Raw genomic sequence first — 23,773 nt, forward strand, 5'->3', positions numbered from 1 at the left:
TCGATATTTTACATTGTCTAGACTGCGTCATCATCCCTATTTTACATTGTCTAGACTGCCACGGTCATCATCGATATTTTACATTGTCTCGACTGCCAGTCATCATCCCTATTTTACATTGTCTAGACTGCCAGTCATCATCCCTTTTTTTACATTGTCTAGACTGCCACGGTCATCATCGATATTGTACAGTCATCATCCAGAAACAAAGAATTTGTACCTTTATAGACATTAAAAAGGAGCCCTAACCACTTATCTAATTTATTTTTCTGATATATAACTAACATATTCGCATCACCAAGCAACCAATTCCTAACTTGAACACAATAGATGGATAGATGACAAATATGTAATAGGAAAAGTCTGTGTATACAGTCTGTATCAACTGTATTCCAAACATGGCCTTTCCACAATTTGTGACTCCACAGATTGTCACGTTTCAACCGTTGTTGCCTAAAAAAGAAGTGATTTTGTCGGATTGTTTTTAATTTGTACGTGGATATCAATCACAAAATTTAAATGCATTTTGTGCTCATCTACAACTTTTGTTCTCTTGATTTAAAATGGAATACCTTGCTAAAAGTCAGCTAACATAAGACCACTTCCAAACGATCTATTGCCGCGTGTAATTCTCATATCAAGTCAGTTGCAGTGATCATTATTGTAACATTGTAAACGCACGGTAATAAACCATATCTGAAATTATATAATCAATACCATGGTTTCAACCGCTGAATTATAAAACGTTTTTGGATCACCTTTGCACCTTTTTTGCATAATATTAAAACATCATTAAACCGATCCTGTATCAGCATTATAACAAGTCGTTCAACAACTTATTTCGAATTTGGTTTAGTATATCTTATCACTCAAATCTGTAATAAATATACCGCAAGCTGACTGTATTGCTCTTTCATTAGCAGCAATTTATCTTTTTGTTCAAAATTTCTAATTGTGATCATTCTTTATCTGCGTCTATTTTGGTCTCAGCAATTAGTTCCGTTTTAATTGACTAACGCATTATGGGTATCGCGTGTACCGTGATAAGCTAGCTTTTGAAAGCAACGTAGTATGTTATTGTCTTGCCTATCTGAACATGCAAATCACGAATCTTATTTGAGGCCTTGAACAAACAACATACCCGAAAGGTGGATCTTCGAAAAGAAGACTGTATTTGTCGAAGTTGGAACCAATCTGCTTGGCTAGCTTGCCCGAAAGAGAAGCAACTTAGTGGAGTGAACGTTTCTTCAAAGAAGTAGCATTAATATGCATGTAACTGATTAATCCTTTACGGTTCCTAAGAAATAAAATTAGCATCTCCTCCAAAGAGTCAAATCTCTATAAATAATTGCTCAGTTTTTCCCTTTTACTTCGTCAGTCCTAGATCATCGTGTGTAATTTGAAAATACATATAGCCAATCGCATAAGCTTATTTTGAAAGTAGTAACATCAGCAGCATAATCCCTGGTCTCTACATAATTTACATGCTCTGCCTTCTTTTCTGTCTTTTGCAAGTTCCCGGTTACGTTCCAAGACTACTTATTAACCTTGGTATACCAACAACAATAAATGTATGACTACCGATAGCCGAATTTGAACAGAGTTTAAACGATTCAGTAAATTCCTTGAAATTTGCATTTTATCCAACGATAGCACCCATTTGCATAACAATGGTAACATAAATCCATATCGTCACCAAGAACAGCATAGTCCAATCTCATTTTCGAATATGTTATGTAGATTTAAAAACTATTCCACAATGTTTTCGACGGGGTTGTAATCTTGCTGTCCTAAAATTAATAACTCTGTTATCTTTCTCATATGGTCCGATACTGTTGCAACATCCTGTACTATAGATGTTCTGTTTTGTTCTTGTGGCTGTACATCTAATATGCTATTCACACGAAACCATTTATAATTTTAATTTATCCTTGCAAAATAGACACAAGTTGGTGCATGTTTTTTTTTGTGCTATTATTCATTTGATGGCATCTTAACCTTAAAGAAATGAAAACCTTGTCACCAACATAATTGTCTCCAGATATATTATGTTTTCGTCGTCTGTTAAATCGAACCATTTGTTAGAATAAAAAGAGATCGTTCTGTGAAACTAACTAGTCTTCTGTACTTATTTTTCAAGTCATGAGGAGGAGCAGTTTCAAAACCGTTGGAGACTATGTTAAATTGTTTGAAGCTAATATTGTTATGGGCTGGGTTTATTTTATCTTCACCATGTAATTGATTAACACCCATGCAAGAGGTTTCTGACTTTGGAAGTAAATAGGAACCGCGTCAATCAAATTTAACAAGGTCAGATAAAGTTTGCCCTGTTAAATGCCAATATGATAAACTGCAACTTTCTAATGTCACTCATATTGCACAGAATAATTGATTCATCGTGAATCATACACATTTAGTCACAGCTAAAGGACATACTGTCTATGAAATGCATATTGAATCACAACCCCTGGACCTCTATATACGGTATAAAGTGAGTGACATCATAAATAATGGATGTCGGTTCTAAATTTATAATATTTAAAATTAAACAAAAGAACGGGAATTAGTGACGGAGATGCATTGAAGTTCAGCGTGGCGTTGATTGCTTCTTATTGATACTAAATCAGTCTAGAAACAAAAGATCTTTGGAATCCTCGAAATTTGACTCTAGCTCCAAGAACGCCTACTTTCGTTTCAATAGGTAGGTTTTGAACTAGCTCGTATTCGGTGGACACTAGTTTTATTAACCATCATGCATAACCACGACAAAAGTTGGGGGAATCTTAGCGATATTGCACTGGGATACATTACAGTACGTAATCGGATGATTTTCCTAGGTAAGTATTGCGACTTTCCTTTTAGTTTTTTTCTTGGATGAAAATGTATGACAATTTAATATTGCAGTCAGTCTAGTTTCCGAGAAGTAAATTACTTGCAGGGAATAATCTGCTCTATTTAACTTCGTTACAATGTATCTGCAGTGTGCACGACATTAGTCGGGTTTCCAAGTTTCATTTACATTTGCAGCCGTTGCGATTGAAAAGTAGATAAGACATATACATCCCGTTTTCATATCCTTCAAGAAGAACTTAATAAATGCTTATACAAATCGAGAAAATGTGTAAATCGTATTTGGGTTGCACCATAGTGTAAATCCTGATATACTTTCTTCAGTGTCCTTGTAAACATTGGATAATTCCTAATTAAACTGAAACTAACTTTTCAAAATATTAAAATTCTTTAATCAGTGGAAACACCGCAGGACAAAAAGAGAAAGTAGAAAAGCCAGAGAGTGACGTGTCTTTAATTATGCAGCCTACAAACACGACATATTTATTTGATCATTAATCTGTTATACAAGCATTTCGTGGCTCCTGTGTAAACAATTAGTTATTTCGACTTTTTGCCATGAGTTGTATTAACTGAATCAGTCGTACGCATGAGAGAGACGATCACCAAATTAAGAACAAGTCGTGAAACCGAGGCTTTATAGGAAATCAAATACACAGAGATCCAAATTTGTATCGTAATATCCGAACATCGCAATAAGAGATGACGTGTCTTTACATATGAACTTGCGAGGGGCAATGCTCTTTTGATCGCAATGACCGATATATATATATATATATATATATATATATATATATATATATATATATATATATATATATATATATATATATACGTGTTTAGCCTCTGTGTCAGGGGAATGAACTAGTTTTATATTAAGCAGGGATAATTTGAGGTCGTCAGGCCCCAACGTATTCATAAGTCATATCAAACGACTTCTGTTCCCTAGATTCGAAGCATAATATGAACGTGGTTTTATGCTTATTGCAAACACCCCGCCCACTCCCCGTTTTACGCTTTCCACCGATCTGTAACTCTGTGTGAACGAAAAGTTCAGTTCACTACGTCTATAAATATCGACACATGGAGGTCAAAGAAGAATCACAGTAGTTCCAGTCTGGGTGTGCGATACGGACATCACATCACATCAAGCCTATAAGGTTAAATGGGTACGTAATAAATCATTTTGTCATTGAAATGTATCAGCGAGAGAGAACTGATATCACAAACATTGGCGATATCACTTTGGGGACTTTTTACTTTTCCAATTTAGGAAATTTGTCTGCTCTTATGTATCTTTTTTAAATTTTATTTAAAATATTAGGCTTATTCCAGTTTTCTACTTCATGTGCTCCCCCCCCCCTCCAGATGAAACTCCGCATAAAAAGTAGGCTTCAGGTACTAACTTAAGCAAATTAGTTTTCCATATGAACCATGCCAATTGTTGGTGACAAAAGTCACATGACCTGTTTCTAATCTACTTTTAGTGATACTAACCCAGTCTCGCATTCCTATTACACTCTATGATAAACGTCTCGCATTCCTATTACACTCTGTGATAAACGTCTCGCATTCCTATTACACTCTACGATAAACGGTACAAGATTTGAGAGTGAAGAACAAACAATAATGCCTATAAAAACTTAGTAACAAAACTCTTTTAAGTAGCGATTTTTCATCACAAACATAAAAATAGTTAAAACAAAGGAATATCGGGAATAGTTGAGTTGATTCAATACCAAAATTAAGAAACAACCGAAATTTGTGTCATCATTTGTTACCGAACTAGACTGCAAGCTTGCCAATCCTGCACAATTCATGTTTAAATGAAAACATAAAGGACCCAAATTCTTATATGTAAACTCAAGATCATTAAAATATTTCGTTTAAAGATGTTACGCTCTGAAATTTATCGGAAACGACCTCTCTGTGACGTTGCTACAGTACCCCACCCCAACAATGCTAACGGCATCAATCTGCGTAAGAAACGTGTTAAGGAGACTATAAATCTCTTCATTTTCGTATCAAGAGCCATTAATCTGAAGGAAAAAAATATCACGATTTTGAAGCAAGTTATGGTATATTTAAAACATTTCATCACTCGTGAAATGGAAGCATGTTGCATAGTCACTACTGACTCTTGTACTCATGATAATACTATTGTGTTATTTCAGTCGTGAAATATGTCCTTATATCTACTCAAAACATGTTCATATCTTTCTGGTATGCAATATCGTATCACACCAAGTTTAACTGCATGTACCGAATCGGCGTGAATTGTAATAACTGATGGGTCGTTGCATGCGATTTTGTATACAGCGGAGTTCATTCATTTCTTGAGTACTTTTCCGAGGTTAGAGTAAATGGCGAGGAATCAAATGTAACGGTTGCTATATTTACAATAGAAGTTAGATTGATGTATGTTGAATAATTATTGATACTCTAGAACAAACCTTTATGTAGCACAGTGTGGATAAAACTTTCTGACGGGAAACTTCGAAAGAAATATGACTATGTACACATGTAACAGAAGATCGGATCTAACTCGCCTGTGTGATCCATTGCAACTTAATATCATAGATACCCTGTGCTTTTTACATTTCAAAGTTAATTCCACTCACTTTCATCCTAGAATCAGTAAAGAGGCTTTCTCAGCTAATGCACAGTGAGGAAAACATAATTAGATTGGTTGTCCTAGAGTTTTGTACGATATCGTGTTTATAATGAATTACAAGCTTGACGGACGAACACAAGAATCGGAGAACAAAACATTTGGGGCAAAAGTCATCGTTCTCAAAAGAAAAAGATTGACGAAAACTTCAGGCGTGATAAATCTATCGAGGACGATATATCCATTGATATTAAATTCTTTGTTATATATGTGAATGCTCTCGGTGTAATCAAAACGTTCGAAAAAGTTTTAGGCAACTATTTTAGTTCAATTTTTCTCAAGTCTGTTGTCTGAATCATAGAATTTGAACATCAATTTCACGTAAATTACAGTTTCCCACTTATAATTTAACAACCATAACCTCACTGGGGCAATGGATATTAATTACAAGTGAACGAAGATCCAACCTGAAACACATGCGTGCGTCAATGCTATTGAATATATTAACCTGAGTGCTTTCGATTCTCATTTAATCTTTGTCAAGGCATATTACAAATCAGAAAAAAAAAGACAAAACAACAAATGCAAAAGAAAACGTTCAATTTACCAAACTTTACATCTTTATGGATCTAACAGAGGTATTAATTTTGAAACTAAAAATATCGTGCCTTATTGCTTTGAACTTTGATAATAAAATGACAAGAACGCGATTACGTTCTTACATAAAGTGATGTGTCCGTAGATTAAATCATGGATAACTGATTGTCTTCTTAATTAAAAATAACCATAACAATAACACCAAAAAAAAACCACAAAGAGGTAGGAACGATATGTAGGCAATTGAATAATGAACTAATTGGAATGAAAAATACTCTGCATCATCTGGAATAAGTAACGATCGTGTTGGAAACGGTTCAGTGCAAGAACTGTTGCAGATACTATGAAGTCAATAATAAAACACAAATGTAATGCATTCGTGGATGTACCCAAAGAGGAAAACTTGATAATTAAAAGAAAATCAACTCAATTAGGAGACAAGTATAATCGGATGCCCGCAAATTTGCACTTCAATCCTTTGACGACAAAAACAGAGTCAATACAGCATCCATTTATTACTTCTCTTATAGCACACATATAAATATGGACATACGTTCCAAATCTAGGTTGCACACTGAAAATAAACATTTATGTACTCACAGGGTGCTGACTACAGTTAATCTGAATGAATACATATACTGAGCAAAACTAACGGGAGGTCACGCAGTAAGAACATCACCAGTCATTCGGACATACCACGATTTAAAGAGGACCGTACTATGCTGCTACAAAGAAAGGAGCACGAAGACCAACAGCCTGGCTGTAGTTGTCACTGTCAAGTAGACGAAACCAAAATGTGTGGTTCCGAAGATAAATCTTTGGATTCTTTTATCTGTATTAACGATAAGTGTTATTGCCAACCCAGTCTAGAGCCGAATGGAAAATACAGCCTCGCAGGGGAATGTAACTCGGTAAAAACCGAAGCAAGTTCTCAAGACGTTATCACAGGAAAGAGGTGCAAACTTCTTACAAAGGTTGTACGACAGAATAGCATTCATATCTGCCTGGCAGTTTCATTTGTGGGAAACATTGTGCTCATAGGAGCCGTTGTACTTCTAGCCACCAAAATTGGAATGAATACTGAGAAAGGAGAAAATTGTGAATTGCAGCAGTTACCAAAAGAGATTTTCGAGAACTTAGTGTGCGTACCTTGTGACTATTTAGGGTCAAAGGTGACTGTGGAAGAAACCTTGTTTGATGTTGTTTCATCATGTGGATATCAAGTTTGCTGCGTGAAAAATGATGCCCTTCAGAAGTTTGTTTTGCTCGTGAGTCTCTCTCTCTCTCTCCCTCTGTCTGTCTGTCTGTCTGTCTCTCTCTCTCTCTCTCTCTCTCGTATTATGGATTCAAATTAAGGCTTTTCAGAAAGAGATCTATCACGCTATGCAATGAATACGAGCTTATAGAATATATTTATGCTTTGCTTCCATCCTCGCACAAACAATATTTAGCTATAGCTCTTGCATTTAATTAAACCAGTACATCCAGTAATCAACACTGTCCAGAAGTAACTAATATGTTTTGTAAAAAATACACAAGTTCCTATACTTTGAGGTGAAATATACATGCCATTGTGATAAAATTTTGGTTTGGGAAAGTGATAAGTTGCTGTGTTGGTATTTTATATATACAAAAAGCCAATAATATTGTGAGACATCCATATGTCTCTCGGTTTTTCGTTCACTCTGCCCATCATTTACTTTCTTTTTCAAATCCCAAATTCAATAGAAATGAAATAAATTTTATTGCATGCTTAGTCATATTTCTAAGGGAAGATTATTTTTGACATGCCACATTCCCCACCTCTAGTCACAAGAAAAACTATATCCCAGGTGTGTGTGTGTGTGTGTGTGTGTGTGTGATTATTAAATGTGTTAAACTATCAATGTGTCATTTTCAGTTTTCGGTGGTTTGACTGCCTGGGAATAATTTTCGTTCATCCAAAGAGTTTTTTGATAATACCGGTTTAAGATTCGGTGCTCTCAATGTGCAAACATACTTCTTTCAGTAGCGTTAATACAAAAGATGTATTTTCTCTACATGATAACACTAACTACCTATCAACTGATGTGATTTATTTGATTACCTGTAAAAAAAATGTAACATGCAACATGTTGGACAAACACTTCAACAAGTTTCTAAGAGAATGAATGATCATTGCTTTCATAGAAAAGGTAATAGAGATCCTCATTTTTCCTCTAATAATTCAACACACTTTAACACCAATAATCACTCTCGTCTTGATTTTTCTTTCATGTCAATAGATAGTGTGCATGGTGACATGGTGACTCATAAAAAGAAACTTATTGGATTCAGAAGTTAGATACTTTGTACCATAATGACTTTAATGCCAATGTACTATTTCAAATGGTATTTTTTAAAAATTAAATTTTTAATTGATATAAGTACTGTGAGCATATATAGAGCATATATATATTTTCCTTGGCGTTTCGTACTGATTTCGTTCCAGCTTATTCCAAATAGTTCATCGACGTCACTTCTAAGGAATATTAAATCATGTACCAACATTACTGTTTTACCTATTTTCTTCTTAATGTTTGTCCCGTTTCAGACTCTACCATCTATCTGTTGATTTAAACTGTCTACAAGTTTATGGCAATGACTGTGATGTCCCCTCTCAATCTGGAGTCTGATACAGCGAATGTCATATACTGCGAACAAGCAATGTATGACTCAATTATAGAATCGAAACGCAAGCTGTTGACCGAGATTCATTCAGTCACTGAGTGTCCAAAATAGCCAGTGTTTACAATAACTATATTAGATGACTTGTCTTTCAGGAACGCGCTTTAACTCATATTTCTTGTGTTGAAAGATAAAAAATAGAACATGATCGGATTCTTTTGTAGATAGAGCTAAAATTTAGACGCCTCCTAAGCTGCAGAAATATAAGTTTAAATTGTCCTTTATACATGTCAGAAGTCAGCCTGCCATTGGCGTGAGCTTATGATTATGACAGATATCGCTTGATCACGGTAAATATATGTCACTGTACTTCCGTCACACTTTTAATTTATGTGTTGATCTTGTCACTCACCCTCTGGGAATCATCTAACTCTTGTCCTCGCATATGTGATCTATTTAGATCATTTTTTGTGCAATTCTACCAGAGAGCTTCTCGGGAAGGACAAACATACCAATAGACGTACATAATGCCGGACTAGACAAACTCAAACAATGGAACATAAAAAGAATTTACCTCGTACTTTCTTCAACTCAAAGGAAAATACTGCATACGCAAATATAAATGTCAATGCACACTGAATATTCCTCGTTAATTCTGAACTCATCGTTAATTCTGAACTCATCGTCATTGAGTGCTTAATTTACGATGACAATAATGACGATTATTATTATTATTATTATTATTATTATTATTTAAGAAAATCTTACCTGGCAGACCAATGTAGGGTTTGGTTCAGCCTTCATGAATGGAATAACAATGACCCCCGAGTCCAGACTACAGGTGCCTCGGGCCGGATTTTACTACATTTATTCTGCAGTTACCTTTGCATGCCGACCTGAATCTACGCCGATCATCCATATGATAAACCGACAACACAGAGGTCGTCCAAATGCAGGTGTTCAACAGCTACTGTTAAGAAAGAGTAATGAGTGCAGACCTAATGGTTTTTACACCAGCTTCCTCGCTGGCATGTTGAAATTGACAAGCAATGATGAGATATCCATCAGTTTTGTAGACAATTTGCTCTTCAGTGTTTATACATCATCACTTAGCAACTATTTTGGCTTATTTGTAATGTAGTATTTTTATCAAGGGTACTTGAGAGATAGTCTCTTATAACCAGATTCTGACGTGGCTACTTCAGTTCTTCGCCATACCAGTAACAATGGAATGAAGCTTTTCTAAAACTTTTAAAATGATTTCATTAGCTGATGAGCTGAGGTTATGTCTTACGTCACAATGATGATATGATGACCTTCATATTTCCCTTACACGTGGTAGTTTTCTGTGACTGATTGATAAATCTTCCAGTATTGATATGGGCGTTAAATTATATCCTTGTAAAGTTTCAGTATTACTTTGGTTTGAATGAGTTCACAAAATATGTCTAGAAAAAATCTGAGAGGGGGAGTTACGTTTTTTAGTTTCACTTCTTTCCGTAACAAAGATCAGTACAACATTTTAGTAGATCCTTCAATGGCGACTCTAACACGGACATTCCCGATGTTCAACCGAGGAGAAGCATTATTAGCTAACAAACTCCAATACTATAGATTGTTTTTAACAAAAAGTTGCTTTAAAATATTTGTGCCAACACTTCGCATTTTATCATAATGTCATTATTTTCTCCTGTCTTGTCGCTTTCTTTTAGTTACATATAAATCTTGCGTAACGAAGAACGATAAAATGGGTCATTACGGCAGAAATATTAACCATATATTTAATTAAGTCGACACAGAAAGCATAATTAAAAGCAAAATTTTAATTTAGAATTTGTCACCGTAAATGTGCCTGATTACAAACAGTCCAATCAGTTTTCCAATATACGCACCCTACCCACTACATCCAGCTCTCTGGGAAGTTCGATTTTATTACTACTAAGGCAGTAGTGTATTACTTTTTACTTGTAGATCCATTGAATTTGATCATATGAATGAATTTTATGCTGATTCTTAGTTTTTAAGCTATTGAGTTTAAGAACCAGATTAAGACTTTTCCCTAGAGAGGAGAGAGGCTCTGTAGACAATATACTAATAATGCTTTTATATATGACATACATTTTCCGTCTAAATATTCTTCATAGCTGTTGAAGTCTGGACAGAGACAACATATATTCCTCAATTGTATTGCAATAAATAATGAACCATGAACTATTAGAGTGTACATATGGTTTTTGAAACGTTTTGTTATCTGAGGTAGATTAGTTTAGTACTGACATGTTAGTTTCATGAATGTCCTTGGCTTGACAAGTATGCATGCGCTTGTACTGGAATATAGTCAAAGTTTTTATAATAATTTGATATACATCATCTATTTTTGTATCAGTTATCATCATACGAGAGTTAATATAAACACAATGAAACGTGCCTGCCTGAATGTTAAAGTTATTACTTTTGAAGCAATCATCAAATAACAACAGCAATGTGTTATGTTCCGACTTGTCTTGATCAGTGTTTCTGGCACGTGACAGAAGCACCACTGTCTTGAAATTGCATAAAAATCAGCTTAATTACCACAATCATTGATCAAAATGGTTTGAGCTGCAATATTATGAGATAAAACTATAACTTTACACAATACACTTTCTCTTTAATATTTGTTTTACCAAAACAACATTTTTGGAAAATGGTGTATAGTTTTATTTGAATAATAGGGATTAACCAGTTGGATAATTGTTGACTAAATGTACAAAGAAGGACAACATAGCTATACTTTGTCTACAAGCATTGCCTCTGGAATAACATATGTTTTCAAGCGGTCACATCTATAGTAAAACATCATATGTTTGGTCATAAATCGACAGCAACACTAGTATCTTGATCAGGTGTTTTGGTGACTTCCTTTTGCCTTGTGTTGCAATTGACATTGTGTCCGCCTCTAAACAAGGCTTACTTTATGATTTATGATATTCTTGATTTATATTACATATCATACTCATAGTGAACCCCAACCCCAACAACTTTAATTGCATTCCCTCTGGTATAAAAACACTTTTTATGAATTTGAAGGGATGACCTGGATGACGTGGTCCTTTCTTTTGCCTCTGTTCAACAGATCTTTGAACCCACACTGAAACAAAACTCAAGACAATACACCCTCATTGGGCCACCACAAGTTAGACAACAATTTTTATCGAATATCGTCAGTCATATCAACAATACTGCTCATAGTTTTTAATTGTGAAGCAATTTGATATTGTTCTGGGCACGATTTAAATGGGATTGAAACTGGAAATTATATGAATTGGAATTTTTTTCACTTACTTAAATTTGAACATGTGTGGTTTTGCTTTCCCTGAGTATAGTTATTCTTCAAACTTGCCATATTCATGGCTATATAAACTTCCTGACATTATGTTTACATGCAGATTTATTCAGATGTTACATTTGGTGACATCACTGGAAAAAAAAATGTTTAAATTACACTGTAATAAGGTCTGCCGAGGTAATAGGACGTGCCACTTTACGTATACTAAGATATAATAATGTCGACTTTTTTCGTCTGGTCTAATTGTTTTTAGACTGAATTATCCTTAGAAATAAGCTTCGGAAATTCCGAATTTCCTTGTGTTTAAGACGTCGGCTTCCCACATTAGTACTAGGCCTGTGAAATTGTGGCGTGTTGTGATATATTCTGAATCGGTGCCCTTTCAGTCGAACAAAGCGTCAAAATTTCAACATGTTCATCTGTTAAACATTTAAACCAAGATAATCAAAAATGTTTCCGTCCCTTCCACATTCAGATCAGCTTGAGCCACACTTTTACGCCTTGTGTCAAGATCGGGTCTTTATCTTCACTTGTTTTTGTTTTTTGTTTTTCTCTTTTCTCCAACGAAGTTGGAAAATTACAGTTCTAGTTTCTGTTCGAAATCAATAGATCTTTTCTCATGTCAGGGTAACTATCAATTGCTTTTTTCACCTTGTTGAAAAGCCATTTATGTCAAAATAACTTTCATGCAACTTAACATCGTTAATCCGCTGTTCCATAGTTTTTATGAATAGCTTTCTGCTGAATCATGAAGCCTGTTAAAACTGAAAATATAATTTGCGATAAACTACTTCGATTTTTGAATTGATAAGTCGCATGTTAACGGTTAACTGGTACATACTCGAGTAAAAGCGACAGCAATTGCAAAATATTATTTTTGTAAACAGAGTAAAACCTCGGATATGTCGCAGGTAAAACCCATGAAGTATATGCTTTTCTAACACTAGAAAGTACAGTAAATGTTTGCTATGTGCGAAACGATACTTTTTTGCATTTGAAGCACATATAACATCTATGCTATTATGCAGGTTGTGCATGTAAAGGAAGAATGACAGATCTTTAATTGTCTGTCTGTGTTTTTTTTTAATGTTCCAATGCCATATATCTTACAGTTGTATCAATTATGCATGCTTGAGGATTCATTTGCGTTTAGAGACCGCTCCGGTGGCCTAGTGGTTAGAGCGTCTGCCTCGGATGCGTGAGGTCGTGGGTTCGATCCCCGGCCGAGTCATATCAAAGACTTACAAAAATGGTACTAACAGCTGCCTCGCTTGGCGCTCAGTACTAAGAGGTTGGTGTTAGGACTGGTCGGCCTGGTGTCAGGATAATGTGACTGGGTGGGAACATCATGCTACATGTTTGCGGCATGATGCCCCAGTGCTAGACATCACTATAAACTGCTTCAAAGAAATGATGATTTCCCTATTCTGAGTAAGATAAATCCCGATCACAAAAGTCTGTAGGGGCTACCACCAAGAACACGGATGAAGAAAATTTGAAAGGCTGTTTATATTCGTGCTGATATTTAAACAACAACAGCGATGACCACAACAACAAACAACCCGCTGTTTAAAACAAAATGTTCATACAAACTCAGACAGATGTATTATGTCTCCAGTTCTCACAAACAAAATCGAATTGTATTCGTTGAAAAATCAACGTAATGCTTTCAATATCTGAATTGCAATGTTACAACCATCCACTGAACAGATGGTTAATGCTACTGTTGCTATTCGATTAGTGTAAAATGACTTCGTTTTGATTTTGTAGGACACTGGATAGATAGCAATTTTCTATATATTTAGAATTGCGTAATTGTGAATAAATATGGACATTTCTGTCTTTTTTATCGCCTTCTCCTTTATTAATGTTAACTTGATATATTTTCTAGAAGAAAGATTGTTAAGACAGAAAGTAGCAATTGGTTCAACATCAAACGTCTACATCTTGGCAATGAAAGGGTCTTAATGTCTCCACGAGAAAGCAGCGGACAATCTTTTTAAAAGCTTGATTTGGAAACATAAATTATATATGAATATCGATATGCCCAAGAAGTACAGTTGTACTAACACGTAAGTTGAGTTCAGCTGCAAACTCAGCTCAGCAGTTGCATAATGTGCCGGAAGAGGTGGATCCGTGCAGATTGTTGAGAATAATAGAAGCAACACAGACCCTGATCTGCTGGCAAATAATGCGACAAGGGTCTCTGTAGTTTGCAGTTGGAATTGTCTTACAATACATGCGGTAAATTACTGCATATGATATTCTTAAATATCACTAGGCATTAGAACAGCTTTAAAATAATTTGTTTGTGCTTTGTGCTGATTGTTGCAGAAAGGAGACATTTGTGTCCTTTTCGCCAATCGGCAGACACTCATTTTTTTAATATGAAAACTGATAATACCATGTGCACGGCTTGTAAGTTAACGTAAGTATCCCTCCAATGCACGACTGTTCTGGATGCGTGAAATATTATTTATTCGGACCTCTCCGGTGGCCTTTTGGTTAGCGCGTCTGCATCGTATGCGGGAGGTCGCGGGTTCGAACCCCGGCCGAGTCATACCAAAGACTTATAAAATGGTACTAACAGCTGCATCGCTAGGCGCTCAGCAATAAGAGGTTAGTGTTAGGACTGGTCGGCCTGGTGTCAGGATAATGTGCTGGGTGGGACATGATGCTACATGTCTGCGGCATGATGCTTCAGTGCTAGACATCACTATAAACTGCCACACTGCAGACATCGTAGCGATATGACTGAAATAGTGTTACAGCTACGTTAATAACCTAAATAATACACACATTATTTATTCGAGGTATTACTACCTATGATTTATCTTAACGTGGATTTTGTTAACTGCTTCATTAGGCGGGCAATATGTTTTAGTCTGTACAAATTAAATTGCAGAGAGACCTATTCAGTTGAGCCGACATATGGTCCTTACTGGTCGCTAGAAGTTACGGTGGGTGAGTTTCAATCTAACTGCTAACCTGGAATCAATTCTATGGTCGAACGGGTGTTTAGACATTGGGGTTCATGTTTATTATATATAATGTAAGCCTCAACTGCCTAGCTATTGAAATTGTGCTGCTACATTACAATCTTACTGCTACATTACAATCTTACTGCTACATTAAATGAAAAATCGCCAAACGAAATGGACAGGATGAATACCAGATATCGACGATTTAGAGACCCATCCTTGCGGAAGCATCTTGATTGGGTAAAGATAACATAATATACATGATGGTAGAATCTGATGATTACACTTTGAAGTGTTTATGACGTGGAACCATTTCATATATATATTTCCATGAGCTTGTTGAAACAAAACTACGCACAAAAGCAAGAACATCAAAATGCAGGAGACAAGTAAAGAAATAATAATTGCAGAACGTCGAAAGAAATACTATGTCAATATAAAAGGAGCCAGATATGGATATCAAATGTGTCATAGTCTACGATCGCGTGGATTTAAATTAATGATATCCAGAATAATTTTGAGCTATTGATTGAAGCGAATAATTACTAGACTTAATTCGAGTTGTTGATTTAAGCTGATGATTACTATGTTCGTAATTTTGATGTCAGCGGATGGTCACCAGGCCAAATTAGTACCATTTATTTAAGCGAATGATCATTAGGATAAATTAGTGTCATTTATTTAAGCGAATGATCATTAGGCCAAATTAGTGCCATTTATTTAAGCGAATGATCACTAGGCCCAATTAGTGCCATTTATTTAAGCGAATGATCACTAGGCCCAAATTATGCCATTTATTTAAGTGAATAATCAATTGGCCAAGTTCGTGATATTGGAATCCTAATACTACAATAAATGGCACGAAAATATATGTTTGGAATCTCAAATTAAAACACAAAATCGTTCAGTATTTGTCATTATTGTAAGCGACAAAGGAATAATAGATAGACAGCTGTATCAAGTATCATGAAAACGTCGTGGTTTCAAAAGAAAACGAGTTTATAGAATGTGGAAAAGCAGCGTAAAATCATACATGTCATGCCATTTTTCTATTGATAGTGACAGGAGAAAAAGTATATCTCAAACCATCACTGTTAATAAAATACAGTTTTACGTATGACAACGTGATAAGGCGATTACAATATACAAGCAACGCTTAACTGGGTGAAATAAAACATTGTAGAAGAAATGAAAAGTTTAAAGGTAAAATGTATTTGGTCGACTTTCCCTATACTTTTATTAAGTAGAGAAACAACTACAAGATTAAAGACAAGATCTAGAAGAACATAACATGAAATGAGAATCAAATGGACGTTTATGCAGTCTTTACAGCACTGAGACCTTTCTCACATTTCTTTCAAAATTTGTAATGTAGCTATTCACACAACCGCTCAATCGTCAATATATTTTTCCTAACATAATGTTAAATATGTCCATAAAAACCTTCAATCACAAGAATTACTAAAATAAAAAGTAGCGTACTAACGGGGAAGGTGGACGCCAGAGGTCATGGGGCGCCAAAACCCCTTTGGGCTATCATCGTCGCACCGGGACCATTTCCCTTAATACTTCACTGAAAACAAATAATACTCGACTCTGTCGACGAATCGGATTTTTGGTTAGCAGTCTCTAACGTCTCTATGTATTACACCTACGGCTCAGTTTTGTCTGGTAACAATACGTCCACAATTAAGTGGTATGCCCTGATGTTGGACATATCGATGGGTACGGGGCAATTGTAGTATGTATTCGATAGACGTATTAGATGGTTGTCTTATCTAGTAACCGATTATATTTTGTGTCAGCCATCTATTCAAACCGTTTAAATTGTTTCCAAAGATGCGCGGTATACGATATTTACATCGTTATTTGTCTCTTTCTACATGACCTAGCCAATACCAATCAGCAATATGAAGCTTGAGATGGACAGTGTCTCACCGTATTATCGTTTACTTTTACAGCTCTTCCATTTTTTCTGCTTTCAAAATGCACTTCTATATCTCCGTGTTGTTTAATAATATATTTAATGCTTCCTCTGATATTATTCGTTAATATAATCTAGCCAAGCGCTCTTGAACAAAATGTGTTCAAGTTGCTAAATATACCATAAGCTGAAGAGTTTAACTGGGATGCTTTTTGGCGTACTTTCATCAACCTCCCTCTGTTTCATACGTTTGAACTCTTTCATGTTGCATCTGTCACATTCTATAAAAGTATTATGTTTTAAAACCTCGAAATTTACGTGCTCTTTGATTGCTATGTATTGTTTCTCAGTCGTTTCCTTTATTAGAACGATCCCTTCAGTATTGTAGCATTTTGTAATCTTTATGTATTGTACTTGCAAGATTTCAATAGCACAATGGAAGTGGCTTAGAGTGTACAACGTATTCAACATTGCAGTATTCAAGAAACATCTTTTACAAATGCTCAGCGGTCTGATTTCCAAATTACAAGTGTTCTTTGAAAAAAGACCATAGTAGTTTAAGTTATTAGATGGGTCAGACGTTGCCATACTTATCAGCTTTCAGTAAAACACTACGTCATCCGGTAATAAATTTGACAGTCCATGCAACAAATCACAATATTTAACTGGAAATACTAGCGCATATTTAATCAGATCAGTTCATCTACTACTTTTAGTTCGTAATATAAAATAATTTTATTTGTTTGGGTGAAGGTCGTTTTTGACCTATTGTGAAAAAGAAAAACAAGAAAATCCGAGCCTTATATTAGCAAAGTATCTTCTATTGCATGGAAAGGTATTCCATTTTACAAATAAATAGAGGATATTTGCTTGAAACGAGTGAATAACGGATATATATAATCGAGTGGATGAAAATACTACAGTTTTTCACCCACGAGATGAAATGTATCCGTTATTCACTCGTTTCAAGCAAATATTCCTTTTATTTTATGCTCACATACGTTGGCTACTTAAAGTTTGTGACACAGTGAATTAGCAGATTTCTTACGGTAATGTCATCTTTTTAACGTACATGTTCTGCTGTGCTATGTGTACCTGCGCACAAAATTAGTTCCACATCACATTGATACAAATTAAATATTTCCAGAATAACAAACTACAAGTTTCAAGGATAACAGACAGGGATTATTGATAAGAAAACGACCACACGTAATTCATCAATGTATAATGTATAATGTATAAGTATGTTCTGACCCAAAAAGTAGTTCCTGTAGTGAAAAAATATTATTTTTTCACTACAGTGAAATATCGATATTATTTTAATTAGAAAATCAAGTAATTCACTGCTTAGCATAAATAATATGGTTTATTTCTATGTTTTGAAATAAGGTAAGTAAAATCATAAAAAATGGGACAAAATGCTGGTTGCACAATTTGAATGTAAACTTTTACATATTTAATAGTTTAAACCGCCTTGTTGTCTTATATACGATGCACAAGAGTCCGATAGATTTAAATACTAGTATTAACTAAATGATTCAAACGAACTATGTTAGGGAGTGGGGCGATGTGTATATGTATGTATATGCCAGTGAACTAGTAGCGTTTCCAGTTTCAAAAGAGAATTTTATTCACTGTTTGAAACGAGGTGCCTTCTGATAGTAAATGTCCTTTTTTTACCGAGTGCTCGATTTACCTATGATTTCCAAGACAAACATGCCTTTTATGCGTTGCGTTCAAGGACAACGTTATTCAATACAGCTGAGTTGATATTTGTAAAATGGCGAGAATAGGTTGAATTATATTTCGTTTCTTTGTACCAGATATTTTAATTTAAGGCTGATTTTTATTTATTTATTTAGAAAGAAAGAAGCTGAGTGTTTGCATACATGCTCGTAATCTCTTACAACTATGACTCACCGCTGTATACCATGACGTGTACTGATAGCGGTGTCCTTTAATACACAATTGATTGGGCTTTTTCTTAGAAGATGCCCATTAACACACCATACCAACCGCGTCGGTGTTAGCAGGTACGAACTCGTATTAAAAGATCATGTTGATACTCAGTTTCCTCGAAATGTATTTCGATTGACGTAATGGGAAATCCTAATTTTCAGTGCAACCTTGTTGTCATCCATGCAGAATAGGTACATAAGTTACGACTGCATATCCATTTGCGCATGGACTAAGTTTTTGGGGTATTTGCATGTAGCAAGTGCCACAGAGTATAGAAAATCATAGAGCTAATAGGCATTACATTTTGGCGCTTAATAATGGGTTTTTAAGGAGTTAAATCGTCATACCAGTGTCCAAGTTATAATGCGCCAGTAGAAGTTATTACTAATAGTGTAATTTAATACGTCTTCACAACTTTGTGTGCGTGAGGGAAGCAGTAAAAGACATACATCAATAAATTCCAATTTTTTAACTCCAAGATGAATACTAGTGTAAATGTTATTTAACCAGTCAGACTGAATATATTCTTTCACAAATTTTAACTTGCTAGACCAGTCAGACTTTTCAGGTATCATTTCAAGTATTAAAAATGACACTAGACCAGTCAGATTTTTCAGGGTATCATTTCAAGTATTAAAAATGCCACTAGACCAGTCAGATTAATACGGTGGTTGGACAGTGTCACGAAATATTTTTTGTTTAATACAATAACTTGTATAAACAAGATGATATAATGTTTAATCGAAACAATATCTTGCTTAAACAAAATAATATTTCGTTTAAAGAAGATATATCCTTTAATCGAAATAATATATTTTTTAAAATGAATTTTATCTATTTAAACAAGATTATATTTTTTATAAAGCAAGATATTAAACCTATCAGGTTATGTATTAATGGATGTATCGGCAGGCTTTAGAGACAAATTGTTTGGACATAAGTCTTTGATACTAATAGTTAGTCTCGCGTTATCGGTGGATATTATTTGCAGGCAATTTAGTCAATGTAAGGCTGCCTATTGAACAGCAGACATAGATTACGTAAATGGACGTGTGGTTTCTATGCCAGTAGTTGAGGAAGATAGTTTTATCTATTGAACAAGTCATAGGATAGAATCTTGATGGAGCATTTTTAGGCGACAGTGTTCTTAATTCAGGATTAGTTTGTTTTAACAATCCAAGAGAATGGACTTGTTGGTTCAAGAATACAATCACCTAGTATAGTTCAATAGATTTCTGGCTAGATAGAATGATATATTTAAAGTTAAGCAGAAATACAGACGGACATGAATGCATAACTGCTTGAAAACGTAATACTTGCATTCGAATTAGCGCTTATACATACATTCATAGATAAACACGTTCGTTCTCAGGTAGCACACACACACACACACACACGTGCGCGCACACACACACACACACACACACACACACACACACACACACACATACATACATACATACTTGGCTAGACGTATGGGTTGGTGCCTGAGATTTTTTCTTAGAAAAGGAAGTGTAATGCAGCATTAAAATTATATCAAATGCAGGATAAAAAATATTTGTTTTACAAATTATCAGCTGTTTTTTGTCCGCACTTTCGTGGAAATTTTGTGACGGGTCGTGACCGTCCGTCACTGTTTTCCTTGTAATCAAATTTTCATCTACATCGATGAGGGAGAGTGATTATATTTGATACGACGTTTGTGAAAGATGGGTAGATGATGGCGGAGGTGTTTGATCCTGGATATCCTCTCTCTGGGAGACGGGGGTTGGATTCATCCCAGGAACCTGTACTCCATCTTCATCTATTGATTGAGGATAATCATACTTGATACAATGTTTCGGACGATCAGTAGATGAAAAAAATATCTTGGATCCGGAACTCAGCAGAGGCAGTTGTGATCGGGGTGGCGGAATCGATTGGGTGGGGTGGGGATAGAAAATTGTTGATATTTGATCTACGTTACTATTTTTTGTTACATAAAGGCAGAGAGGTCATTGGTTTTACCACAATCTGACTTTAAATGAAATCTTATGTGGAAATTGACACGATTATTGTGTTTAGATAGGGTATTCAGTATTACCCGTTTCCTGATGTCATGCCGTCTTTGGTAAAATGTTACTTCCGATAAAATTCTTAACTTGAACATAAGAAAATAAATGGAAACTGGTTCTGGTCATATGTACACTGCGTTTATTTTAAATCACGGAGTGATACACTCCTGTTCAGTTTAAAAGACTAACAATTCTCTTCCAAACATGGTTGTTATACACCAATGAACCTTAATAGTTATTGGGAAAGGCTCGATTATCATCGGCATCTTCCAGTTGCTCATGCTTGGCAAGGATAATGTCTTTCAGTGTTCATTTATGTAAACGATTTATGTAAGCGCAAAGTGTTTTAATCGAATCACTGATTACATCATCATTAAAATTGTTTTATGTCAATTTTTCTGATATTTAGAGGTGTATCAAACACTAAACAGGCGTAGGCCTAAATCAGCTCCTAAAAATGTTATGGACACGACTAATAATAAAGCCATAGCGTTCCCATCGGCGTCCGCAGGAATTGTTCCAGATGGAGGGGGTAAAGCCGAAATCAAAGAGACTAGTCTTCAAAGTGGTTCCAGTAGAGTAAAGGGGAGGCAAGCTCCTATGGTCGGATTTGGGTGGTTTAATATTTTGTGGTTTTTGTTTAAACCTTATTGCATGCTTGCAGCTGCACAATGGATTTTAAAAACTCCGAGGGGTGGAGGGTTGGGGGCTGGGGGCTTGGGCAACTGCCTCAATCCCCCTGCAGACGCCCATAAAGTATACTTTGCCACAAGCTTGGAACATTGTGTTTCATGCTAACCATTTTACAACAATATGTCCCATTCGTAACTTCCAACTTAGATCATACCTCGAACGCATATCGATAGCTGACATTCGGAATATTCAGGCTGTTTACGAAACAATGATCGACTGAGAAGTTACAAATGATTGATTTATTGTTAAAAAATAAAATTAAAAAAAAAAATAAAATAAAAAAAATTCTGTCAATCATATAGTCAATCTAAATTTAGATATAGCCCAAGTGATTACCGAGGCACCTCTACAGTTAACTTCCCTTGAACTTGTCCTGAATATTCCAAAGTGACTCACGGGAAGCAATGAATAATATGTCCACTGAACCCCAATTAATCGAACTGAAACCATGATAACAGTTTAATGTGTTAATCTAATACATTTTTAGGAATGTGTTACTCATCAGAGGAATAAAGAATGCATTCTGAATAAAAGTCTTCTACTATATACGCAATTAACTTCAAAAAAGTTACGATGGGTACACACAACATTGTACCAAATAAGCTCACTGTCACTCAATTGATTTAGATGGGGTTTAAGCTTCAAGTAAAACAGTGACAGATAGATGTGTGTATACATTATCATGATATTCCACTCTAACCAAAGAAATATGGATATAAATAAAACCTAGCTGAATATTATTTAGACAAGAAATTATTTATTTTATTTTATTACATGCTACAAAATATTTCATTTTCAAGGAAAAATCTAAAGAGCACTAATGATAAAAGCAAGTAGGTAGGTAGGTATCAGGGACTTCCGCAGAATTATTTCTATGGGGATGTGCAAGCATGTAGTAATCAACCATTAGGCTTTATGGATGTAGGCCAAAAAATGTTTAGAGGTAGAGGGTGTGCCCCCCTCGTTGTCTCTCTGTGCGGGGGCCCATGGTATGAATGTATGTATGTATGTAGGTAGGTAGGTAGGTAGGTAGGTAGGTAGGTAGTGAGGTAGGTAGGTAGGTAGTTAGGTAGGTAGGTAGATATCAGGGACTCCCGCAAAATTATTTATATGGGGATGTGCAAGCATGTAGTAATCAACCATTAGGCTTTATGGATGTAGGCCAAAAAAATGTTTAGAGGTAGTGGGTATGCCCCCCTCATTGTCTCTCTGTGCGGAGGTTCATGGTATGTATGTATGTATGTATGTATGTATGTATGTATGTATGTATGTATGCATGCATGCATGTGTGTGCGTGTCTGTGTAATTATGGGTTCACGTTAGTCAGTTTTTTTGTATACCTGATATATGTATGTATGTATGTATGTATTTGTGTGTGTGTGTGCGTGCGTGCGTGAGTGTATGTATGTATGTATGTGTTTGTGTGTGTGCGTGCGTGCGTGCGTGCGTGGGTGAGTGTACGTATGTATGTATGTATGTATGTCTAAATTTCTGCTTAACTCTAAGCATATCTGAATAGCTATCTAGCCATCTAGGGAACCATAGCAGGTGAACTCATTCTTGAACTGCTTAACACATTTTCAAGTTTCATAAAAAAGAATCGTGGTAAATTTCCGACCAAAAGATCTCTACTGAAACGTCCATCCTTTTATATTTTCAAGAAGAATGAAAACCAGAAATGAGAAAGCTATATTTTTTCCATTAGAACTCTATTCATTAATTGCATTGACTTATCCTTGAGATAAAACTATCCTCTCCAACTTGAAACACTTGTATAGCAGCCACCTGCCTTTAACTACATACGTCTCACCGTATCGTCAGTGGGCAACAGTTGCCTTGATTTAATTGTTTAACAATTTGAGACCAGCTACTAGTATCAAAGACTTGTAACCAAATAATCTCTCCGTAAAACCCATCGATGCCGTCATTAAAACATGACCTAACATAGTTCATATTTTGTTCAAACACGATATTATTTCGTTTAAACAAGATAATAAACTCGACCCCACGCGGAGAGATATGTATTGACAGTGATCTCTAGAGGTGAGTGCCTTAGACCACTCGACCATACGGGACCACCTAACTTCAACGGTGTGATTGAAGTAATTCTGATGTGACTTAACAAACCGT

At 35.5% G+C, this 23,773-nt stretch overlaps 1 protein-coding gene across 4 annotated transcripts in view; it reads left to right on the forward strand.

The window, feature by feature from the left end:
- Positions 1-2,487: 2,487 nt before the first annotated feature.
- LOC149782684 (uncharacterized) overlaps positions 2,488-23,773 on the forward strand; it is a 74,217-nt gene continuing 52,931 nt past the window's right edge. The window contains exons 1-3 of one of the 4 annotated variants that reach the window (XM_089934175.1): positions 2,493-2,837; positions 6,661-7,326; positions 8,631-9,091. In XM_089934175.1, the coding sequence (XP_089790301.1) occupies positions 6,778-7,326; positions 8,631-8,651 (570 nt within the window). In that variant the 5' untranslated portion in view covers positions 2,493-2,837; positions 6,661-6,777 and the 3' untranslated portion in view covers positions 8,652-9,091. Of the gene's footprint in view, positions 2,838-3,927; positions 4,020-6,660; positions 7,327-8,630; positions 9,092-23,773 lie in introns of those variants that run through there. The other 3 variants (XM_089934172.1, XM_089934174.1, XM_089934173.1) reach the window with 3 other exon arrangements.

Source organism: Sinohyriopsis cumingii, chromosome 15, assembly GCF_028554795.1.
Source record: "Sinohyriopsis cumingii isolate HCF-2022 chromosome 15, ASM2855479v2, whole genome shotgun sequence".
In the NCBI taxonomy this organism is placed as follows: Eukaryota; Metazoa; Mollusca; class Bivalvia; order Unionida; family Unionidae; genus Sinohyriopsis; species Sinohyriopsis cumingii.